At 42.6% G+C, this 10,855-nt stretch overlaps 1 protein-coding gene across 2 annotated transcripts in view; it reads left to right on the top strand.

The window, feature by feature from the left end:
* FRMPD4 (FERM and PDZ domain containing 4) overlaps window positions 1-10,556 on the top strand; it is a 110,000-nt gene extending 99,444 nt beyond the window's left edge. Inside the window, exons 13-15 of one of the 2 annotated variants that reach the window (XM_008072441.1) lie at window positions 2,001-3,068; window positions 3,442-4,731; window positions 6,598-10,556. In XM_008072441.1, the coding sequence (XP_008070632.1) occupies window positions 2,001-3,068; window positions 3,442-4,731; window positions 6,598-6,602 (2,363 nt within the window). In that variant the 3' untranslated portion in view covers window positions 6,603-10,556. The remainder of the gene's footprint in view (window positions 1-2,000; window positions 3,069-3,441; window positions 4,732-6,597) is intronic. The other variant, XM_021706133.1, reaches the window with a different exon arrangement.
* The last annotated feature ends 299 nt before the right edge of the window (window positions 10,557-10,855 follow it).

Raw genomic sequence — 10,855 nt, forward strand, 5'->3', positions numbered from 1 at the left:
ATCTTCCCCTCTTCCCTGTGTGCTCCAAATCTCCCTCTGCCTTTCTCTTATAAGAACACTTGCCATGGATTTAGGGCCCACACAGATAATTCAGGATGATCTCATCTTGAGGTTTGTTTGTTTGGGGTTTTTTTTGAGTCGGAGTCTCACTCTGCCGCCCAGACTGGAGTGCAGTGGCACACTCCTGGCCACCACAGCCTCGAACTGCGGGAATCCATCAATTCTTCCACCTCAGCCTTCCAAGTAGCCAGAACTACAGGCACGCGCTACCACACCTGGCTAATTTTTTGATTTATTGTAGAGACGAGGTCTCACCAAGTTGCCTGGGTGGATCTCGAACCCGTAGGCTCAGGCAATTTACTTGCCTTGGCCTCCCAAAGTGCTGGGATTACAGGCTGAGCCACCGAGCCCGGCCGATATTTTTAAATTAATTAAATTTGCAGGACTCTTTTTTCAAATAAGGTCACAGTCACAGATTAGGCATCTTTTGGGGGCCATTATTCAACCCACGCACCCATTTGTTTATGTATAATCTATAGCATCTTTTGTGTTACAACTGCAAAGCTGAGTAACCGCTCAACTGGCCTGCGAAACCTAAGATATTTACTATTTTACACTCCCTTTACAGAAGATGTTTGCGGACTTCTTATCTAAACCTCTGTTACAATATAACTTTGCTAAAACACTCTCCTTCCCCACAACAATCTACACTACACACATATACACACATACACACACACAGAGCCAGTCATAATTTAAATTGTTGTTAATAAAACAATGCTGAACTCCCACAGAGTATATGTACTGTAGGGTAAGATACAAATATGGCAACTGTGTAATCCAGTGTCTTCAAGATTATATCTTGTATTTGCTGTTCATAAAAATACACAAATTTATTAAAATGACTCCAAAGATTGTTCAGCATTAATTCCAATGTGTAATTTGGGGGAAGCAAAACCCTCTTTAGTAAAATTGATTTTGTTCCATATGCCTTGCACATCTGATGTCAGTATTATCCAAATTTGTGCTAGGGGGCAATTTGAGAGAACAGATGGGAGAATGTTATGGCCCTGAAATTTCCTCAAAATGTTGCCTCTGGAATCTACAAAGCAATATTGACAGAATGACCCAGTTCCCTGTCTTGTTAAATAGCAGAGCAAATCTCCACATCAAAATTCCAGATTGAAGGACTCTTGAAGAGCAAACAAAATAATATTTAAATTACAGTTTTGCAATTTTAATTCATAAGGAACATCAAACAAATCTTCAGGAGTTCCCATGATACAAACAAAAATTGAAATTAGTGTAAATTTTAATTATGCTTAGAAATAATAGAGATAAGTACGTTACCTATGGATAATCTGCCTTATGCATTTTATAGACATACACAGAGGCATACATACTGACATTTATACATGAATATTTCAACACTCACTAGGATATCAAAAGGCTGAGGATAGAAGTTTTTGTACCATCATTATAATATTTAATTTCCTTAAAAATGTGGTAGAAGTGTGAAGATTCTTGACCTTCTCTTAGCTCAATGAAAAAAAAAGTCCAGTATGTTCCTACACAAAGTAAGGAATGTTAGATCTCACTTTAGAACGAAAAGGGCAATTTATTTTCAGCCTATTGAAATCTCACTTTATGGGCTGTAAAAGGCATGTTGTATATTCACACTCATAGATGTAAATGAGGTCTTTTAATAATAAAATCAAGGGTCAGATGGAATTAAGCTTCCTACTCCCAGATGGTATTACATTTTATCAAGCAGCATTTATATTTTCTGCGGTACCCATTTAGTTAAGGTTAATTCTCCTAACCGAGGAATCCTTACACCTGAAGCCTAAATTGACCAGTACCATACTTGGAAAGTTGGATAACTGTGTTTTCACAAGTGATGCCACAAGCCATGAAATTAAGAAACAGAGACGAGCCCCCCACCCACCCAGAAACCAAACAGCCCAGTAACATGTCTTTGCCTGCTTCTCTCTCTTTAGGAACTGAAAATAAAGGAAAGCATAACCTCCTTGGCCCAGATTGGAACTGTATCCCCCAAATGACCACCTTTATTGGCGAAGGGGAACAAGAAGCCCAGATAACATATATAGATTCAAAACAGAAGACAGTTGAGATCGCAGACAGCACCATGTGTCCAAAAGAGCACCGGCACTTGTACATAGACAAAACCTATAATTCAGATGGACTGAACCAGCAGCTGACCCAGTCCGGGGAGGCCCCCTGTGAGGCCGACTACAGAAGTCTAGCTCAGCGGTCCCTGTTGACCCTCTCAGGACCAGAAACTCTGAAGAAAGCACAGGAATCTCCGAGAGGAGCTAAAGTGTCCTTCATTTTTGGAGACTTTGCCTTGGATGATGGCATCAGCCCCCCAACTCTTGGCTACGAAACACTATTAGATGAGAGTTCAGAAGTGCTGGAGAAGCAGAGGAACCTCTACGTCGGCAGTGCCAATGACATGAAAGGCTTGGACCTCACTCCAGACACCGAGAGCATCCAGTTTGTGGAAAATTCTGTTTATGCAAACATTGGCGATGTGAAGAGCTTCCAGGCTGCTGAGGGGATCGAAGAGCCCCTCTTGCACGACATCTGTTATGCAGAAAACACCGATGACGTAGAGGACGAGGATGAGGTGAGCTGTGAGGAGGACCTCGTGGTGGGCGAGATAAACCAGCCAGCCATTCTCAACCTATCTGGGTCAAGCGATGACATCATTGACCTCACATCCCTGCCCCCTCCGGAAGGTGATGACAATGAGGATGACTTCCTGTTACGTTCCTTGAACATGGCCATCGCCGCACCTCCACCTGGCTTTCGAGACAGTTCGGATGAGGAGGACTCTCAGAGCCAGGCAGCTTCCTTCCGCGAGGACAAGGAGCAAGGAGGCAGCAGCCTGCAAAATGATGAGATCCCCGTGTCCCTCATTGACGCTGTGCCCACCAGCGCTGAGGGCAAGTGCGAGAAGGGACTGGATAATGCCGTCGTCTCCACGCTGGGAGCTCTAGACGCTCTATCCGTGTCAGGAGAACAGCAGACCAGTGACAATTCAGGTTCTTTCACGATTGTTACATTTATTCACTGATAACCATATCATTCCATCCTTTCAAGCCATTTTTGCCCTTGGAGTCCTGTTATGTGGTGTTCTCCATTTCACTCATGTCCTATTTCATAAATGTGCAGAAACTACCATCGTGGGTTGTTTTTTCTGTATGCGTATGTGATTTCCTTTGTTGTTATTTTTTTTAACATATGGCACATCTCCCCCTCCCCCAGTTTTGGAACAACTGTGCAATAAACTCAGTCCTTACTGAAAAGGGAAAAACTTGGTATTTTTTAAAAATAATAATGAGTCCCATTTTCTTACATGTCGCCAAGTGCCTCTGATGCATCCATTAATCGGTTCTTGTTTTTTACGGCATGCAGGTGTAGCCATCTTGCGGGCCTATAGCCCTGAGTCTTCGTCAGACTCGGGCAATGAAACTAACTCTTCCGAAATGACTGAGAGTTCTGAACTAGCCACAGCACAAAAGCAGTCAGAAAACCTCTCCCGCATGTTCTTGGCCACTCACGAAGGCTACCACCCCCTTGCAGAAGAACAGACAGAGTTCCCGACCTCCAAGACCCCTCCTGGGGGCTTGCCTCCAAAGGCCTCCCACGCCCTGGCTGCTCGGCCAGCAACTGACCTCCCGCCCAAAGTTGTGCCTTCCAAGCAGATCCTTCACTCAGACCACATGGAGATGGAGCCTGAAACTATGGAGACCAAGTCAGTCACTGACTATTTTAGCAAATTGCACATGGGGTCGGTGGCATATTCCTGCACCAGCAAAAGGAAAAGCAAGCTGGCCGATGGGGAGGGGAAGGCACCGCCTAATGGCAGCATGCCAGGAAAAAAACAGCAGGGGACCAAAACAGCAGAGCTGGAGGACGATGCCAGTGGTAAATTTGGCACTGTGTCTTCGAGGGACAGTCAACACCTAAGCACTTTTAACCTGGAGAGAACTGCCTTTCGCAAGGACAGCCAAAGATGGTATGTGGCCACTGAAGGCGGCGTGACTGAGAAAAGTGGACTGGAAGCAGCAACCGGAAAAACCTTTCCAAGAGCTTCTGGTCTTGGGGCGAGGGAGGCCGAAGGGAAGGATGAAGGGGGTCCTGATGGAGAAGCCAGTGATGGTTCAGGACTTGGCCAAGCGGACCGCTTCTTAACTGACGTGACCTGTGTATCTTCAGCCAAAGACTTAGATAACCCACAGGACGCTGACACACCCACCTGCGACCATCCTTCCAAGCTTCCTGAGGTTGACGAGAGTGTGACTCGCCTTTGTGACTACCACTTGGCCAAGCGAATGTCATCGTTGCAGAGTGAGGGCCATTTTTCTCTGCAGAGCTCCCAAGGCTCTTCAGTGGATGCAGGCTGTGGCACGGGCAGCAGCGGCAGTGCCTGCGCCACCCCTGTGGAGTCACCACTCTGCCCCTCCCTGGGGAAGCACTTGATTCCTGATGCTTCTGGAAAAGGCGTGAGTTACATACCTTCAGAGGAGAGAGCCACTGGCCTTCCCAGCCATGGAGCCACCTTTAAGGAACTGCACCCACAGACAGAAGGGATGTGTCCACGGATGACAGTGCCTGCTCTGCACACAGCCATTAATGCCGAACCCCTGTTTGGCACTTTGAGAGACGGATGCCATCGGCTCCCCAAGATTAAGGAAACCACAGGTACAGCATTGATAGATTTAGCACTTTGCATCACATACCAGGAGTGTGTGATCCAAATTTACAACAAACCTAAAAACATAAAGTCTGGAAGAAAAGTAAAAGGTAGAATTTTTTAAAGGCCACGGAACTGTTAAGTAGCAATTACTGAGCCCCTAGTGTTTAATAAATACTAAAGTTTGTAGGTCTGGAACACTGGTGGAAACGGCATTTGCTCTTTATAATCTTGCTCTGTGCTTGTTTTTAGAATTTGATGGAGCAATAATTTTTTTCTAAATTCTAAATGTAGACTTTAGAAAAAAGTAGTGCCCAGTGTGACTTTTTAGTTATAAGACAGCATTACTTGGAGTCACATAGCAGTTTGATTTCTTTCCCAAGACATCCGATTTCTTTTTTTGTTTTGTCTTGTTTTGTTTTTGAGTTGGATCTCACTCTGTCACCAAGGCTGGAGTGCAGTGGCACAATCACAGCTCACCGCAGTCTTGACTTCCTGGGCTCAGGCGATCCTCCTGCCTTAGCCTCTCGAATAGCTGGAACTACAGGCATGGCACCATTATGCTCAGACAATTTTTTTTTATTTTTGTAGAGATGAGGTGTCGCTATGTTGCCTAGGCTGGTGTCAAACTTCTGGGCTCAAGCAATCTTCTCTCCTCAGCCTCCCAAAGTGCTGGGATTACAGGCATGAGCCACCACACCCGATCCCAAGACATCTGATTGCTAATGGTGCCATTTTTTAATTGAGAGACAAGGAAAGATAGGAGAGCCATGGTAACAGGGGTTTGGAGAGGGTTTTGGAGAGATTGTTTGCAATCTTGCAGATCCCTCCCTAAAGGAGGTTGCCCTAAAAGAATGTTCTGAAGTGCCTGGAAGATTTGGGGGATAGGCCTGATGAGCTGCTTTATCTTCCCCCAAACAACGAAGTATAGACAGGCAGAAACAAAAACACAGCCGCCTTCACTGTTCTACCATCCAGTGGGCACATAGTCTTCTCACTACTCCACATGGCCAAAGCAGATAGACACTCTTTCATATATTCATGTTTCAAATTATATCATCAGCAGTGTCTTTTCCATATAGGTCAATAGAAATTAGTAAAACCTTAAATTGATCATTTTCTATTCCAGCCTTTGAATATTTTCTACTTTCTCAAAACCAACCACTGGCTTTACCTGCCTTGGAAAAGCCATCTGTGAATGCTACCTAAGTCACCACCCAACTGCACCTTTATTTCCAAACGAACTAAATAAACTGTTTAATCCTTCATGGTTTACAAAGAGCTCTCACCCACATTACCTCTTGTTCTTCAGAAAAATTCTGTGAGATGGAGATTATTTTCTTCACATGACAGCAACTGCCCCAACGTCTCGATTTCAAACCTGTGCCAGGCAAACCTCATGCTGTCCTCTTAAAAAGATTAGCTTATTTAACTTGCATTAAATTAGGCTACTTCTTAAAAAAAAAAAAGGTAACTGATGCCAGTATTAACCTAACTCCCTTGAAATCTCTTTAGTATCTATAAATATCTGCACGTAGGATGTGTGTTTTCTAACAATGTGTCTAAGCTTAGATAGGTAAATATTGGGAACAAGGCAATTCATGAAGTACCGTTGTCTCCCTGAAAATGTTTGGGATTTGTAGACAATTCCAAATGGATAGAAATAAAAGATTCCAGTATTTCTTGACATTCACTGAAATGGAAATCTGATATGAGATATCAGGAGGCAGTGCCGGAAAAGTAGGGTGACCCTGGCATATGGCAGCCCTTCTAGAAAGCATCCTTGAGAAATGACAGACACCATGTAGAGACATAGTAAAAATGGCCTCCCAGAAGATGCTTAACAATTCTCTCTGTTTTTCTACTACCCCTAGTGTAGCTTTGACAGAGCCTGGGAAGGAGAGACGAGGAGGCATGCCTTCAGCTTGGTCTCAACATCCTGAAGCTGATCCCATCCTGCTACCATCAAACATCCACTCGGAATCAAAGGTGCCAATTCCAAATCAAGACCCTAATGATTTCTCCCAAGCAAACCAGGCATACGGAGAGTCTGTGAGCTGGCGGCCACCGGATCTGAGAGGGGGGAGCCCCAGGACACCCCCCAGCCAGAGGGCTCTGAGACATAGCAGCAGTATCCTCTTAGGATCTGTCGGTTTGGAGACCTTCCGAGAGAGAACCAAAGGTGCAGTCAGCTTAAAGTGTCCAGGTATCACAGAAGCACAGGAGGCCAGTTCGGAAAGGAGAGCAGAACTCCCCCTGGGGAAGAAGCTCACCAAAAGTTTTTCCCAAAGCTCGATGCACTTGAGCTCCGAGGGGAAGTTTCACAAAAGGTCCCCGGTGACTCCTAAAGATTCCAAGCTGTACAGGACATTACCCTTGCGGAAGTTGGAGGGCAGCAATTGGAGATGCCGGGGACCCTTCAGCTACTGCTTTCTGAACCGAGGGCAGGATGAAGACGGTGATGAGGAGGAAGAGGGAGGAGAGGCCACTCCCCAGGTCTCTTGCCTTTATCGACCACAGATGACTCAAGCTGTGCCAGAACCCAGGAGCCCATCTGTGGGGATTCAGAAGCAGGGAGGGGAGCTATCCAGAGGGTCAGTGCTGAAGATCTGGACAGAAGACCTGAGCGGCCCAGATGACTTGGACTTCAGCAACCTGGCTCTAGATGCCCGGATTGCGAGAATAAACGCCCTAAAGGAGAGCACATACGCGATGCCCGATGGGTTCCTCGCAGCCCAAAATGATGCCAATGAGCTGCTCTGCCTTGTCAGGGCAACCAAGGAGAAGAGAGAGGAGTCACGCCCTGAAGCGTATGACCTTACACTTTCTCAGTACAAGCAACTGCTATCCATCGAGTCCAGACAGTTGGGAAGTGCCTGTAGGAAAATGGCGATGGCCGAGAAAAGCCCAGAGGAGATGCTCCTAGCTATGACTTCTAGCTTTCAAGTGCTCTGTTGCCTAACAGAAGCTTGCATGCGATTAGTTAAAGTCGTGAACTCAGAAACGCAGCGGCAGGAAATAGTAGGGAAGATCGATGAAGTGGTCATAAACTACATTTGTCTCCTGAAAGCTGCCGAAGCAGCCACTGGAAAGACCCCTGGGGACCCTAACGTTGGACTCTCGGCGCGACATTCAACCACCATGGCCGCTCTCGTAAGCACACTAACACGTTCTCTCAAGAGGCTTTTAAATAAATAAATATGAAAGTCACGTCATAATCTACCTTTGCAAAGCCATACATGAACTTTTATTTACTTTATGTGTACGATGAACAGATGTCTCCTTTCTTCTCTCTGTATATTTTGTTATTTTATATAAAATAGGAGATAAAAGTCATTGATGAGATGTTGAAATGTACTAATCAGATGTATTCTGTTTATATTATACATGTAAAAGAAATATCCAAGAAAGTGATGACATTTGGCTATTTTTCATATAGTCAAAACTCCAGGTATATGATGTGAAATTTTAAATTCTACCATGTTAGAGCAAAACAATGAATCCTATTCCCTTTTTTTCCAAGTAGATACTTGGAGATCATATCATTCATATTTAGGAGTTAAAAAAAAACAAAAAGAGAAACGAAATCACAGTGTATATAAAACAGTACTTATGTTTTAAAATTATGATTTTTAAGCATTGGAAATAGCAAAAAGACATTTAAAATTCAAGGAGCTATTATGAATTACTAGAGAATATATCTATAATAAATTAATTTTTTGCTCTTAGTGTTTGGTTTTTGGATGCTTTCTTCCAAGAATCCCACATACTTAATTTGGGTTTATGTTATTTGGGCTACAAATGGGTGAGGGGTGGATTCTACTGTATCAACATAAATGTTCTTCACAGTGTTTCTAGAATTTAAAAACTTCCCTAGTAAGAACAGAGAGAATGAGGGCAGTTTCCTAAATAATACCTAGAATTATTGATTATCTCATTTAAAATATATCAACTTAAGAATACCAAAATCTGTTATTTGATGGAGGGATCTGTTTTGACTAAATGTCAAAATTTATAAACCAAAGATATTATCTTCCCCCAACCCCAACCCCAACTCAACCATGAAACTTAAAATTTCCTTTAGAGTGACAGAGCCTTTAGTGAAGTCTTTGCAAACTACTTACAAAAAGAGACATTTAATGATCATCAAAACTAAGTACAGATCCAGTAACAAACCAGAGTGCATACCAGCACTGTGAGTCATGTCTCAGATCACAGTTCCCCACGTAGGGCCTCATGCATCACCGCCTCTACAGGGGCCAGAGCTGCCAATCCAACTTGGAATTACAGCCTAATACTAGGACAAAAATCTCAAATCTAGGATGTTCCAGAAAGTCAGGGAAAGATGGCTACTGTAGTAATGGAAGCCATGATTAAATAGTATTGATTAAGTAAATACTGAATCTGGATTAGCTGATAAAAATATGAAATTTGAAAAAAAAACATAAGTGGTAAATTTGACTGGTTCAAATGAAGCCAATGGAATGCAAAGAAATTTTCAGGACTGTCATCTCTGTGAAAAAAAAAAAAACAAAACCTTGCTGTTGTAAAATAAAATTACTATGTACATATATGTACTTCCTGTGTCATCCAGTGCTCAAGCTACATGCACTCCTACTTATGTAGGTGGCTCCTTAGAATATGACGAGAGTACTCCAGGTGCAAAGATTTCCATTTTTGTAGCCTGCTTAGAAGGAAGTATAACACAATCCACGATTGCAATCTCTCTCTAGTCAGTCATTCTGCAGGGATTCAGTGACAAAAGCCACACATGTTTACAGATGGCAGCAAAACAGAAAGGAGTTTAGGCTTGTGTTATTATAAATAATGTTTAATTAAATAATGAAACATTATTTCGTTACAATTATAAATATTGGTGTTTTGATGTTGAGAGATATTAGTGCTGTTTACTGTGGAAAATCTTAGTAAATATCATTCTGTGTACTGAAATTTTAACCTATTAATAGGATGTGTGCCCTATGTCAGACAGTGTGCTAAACATATTACCTATATTATCTCATTTAATCATCACAACAATCTGCTGGTTTGGACACTATCCTCTGGAGGCAGTATGGTTGAGTAGTTAAGGATACGGGGTTTGGGGTCAAAAACATCTTGATTTAAATTTTGACTCTGGCATTTTCTAGCCCTTTCATCTTGGGAAAGCTGCTTTTTCTAAGTCTCATTTTCCTCATAATAAAATGGAAATTAATAATAAGATCTATTTCCATTGATTTGTCATGAGTTTTGAGTAAAATTGTGTATGTAAAGTTCTTACCACAATACCTGGCAGAGAGTAAGTTCTCAATGAATGTTAGATATTATTGCCATCATAATCATTGTGTTAAATATATTGCCCAAGATAATATGTGGGGGATGTTTGTTTTATATGCATATTGTATCCTGACTCTGTGTGCAGAACACATTATGTGTATTGCATATATATAAGTGTGCAAGGAAGTGATGATCCTTGTTCAAATCACATATCTAGTTAGAACAACTTCCCAGTCCATTCGAGTTTGCTGAAAAGCCTCAGGGAGATAGCTCTGGGTCTTTCTAATCAATCTCTCATTACTGCGCCAGTAAGTTTCTGTTTCGTATAAATAAACTCTTTGCTACTCAGAAAACCTCAGGGGGCCCCCTGCATTCACTAAGCACGGGGCTCCCATCTGGGGTCCAGGTCCACTAGAGTGTAGGAAGAACATATTAGAATGATACTTGTGCTTATTTTTATCTAGCTTTTTTATGTTTGTGTATGTTTTATAATGGCATAATAGTACAGTGGTACATGTACATAATTTTAAATAAATAAATGGATGAATGAATAAATAAACATATGCCTGGTGCATGCATGCAAAATATTGTCTCAGGTAGGGTTGCATTCACTGAAGTTTGAAGAGCACTGAACCAGAGAATAAAACTTCCTTGGGCTCAAGGTCCTTAGTCTGCTTTCCCAAGTTTATCACCTACCATTTTTATTAATCTTTTATTACAAAGCTTTCAAGCGTTTACAAAAGTAGACACTATCATATAATGAATCAATGTGAACTCGTTACACCAATTCACGTCCAATCTTAGTTTCTGTATTTCTACCCACCTCCTCCCACACTGTGTGATTCTGAAGCAAATTCC

Source organism: Carlito syrichta, unplaced genomic scaffold, assembly GCF_000164805.1.
Source record: "Carlito syrichta isolate Samal-C Ts95f unplaced genomic scaffold, Tarsius_syrichta-2.0.1 Scaffold315175, whole genome shotgun sequence".
In the NCBI taxonomy this organism is placed as follows: domain Eukaryota; kingdom Metazoa; phylum Chordata; class Mammalia; order Primates; family Tarsiidae; genus Carlito; species Carlito syrichta.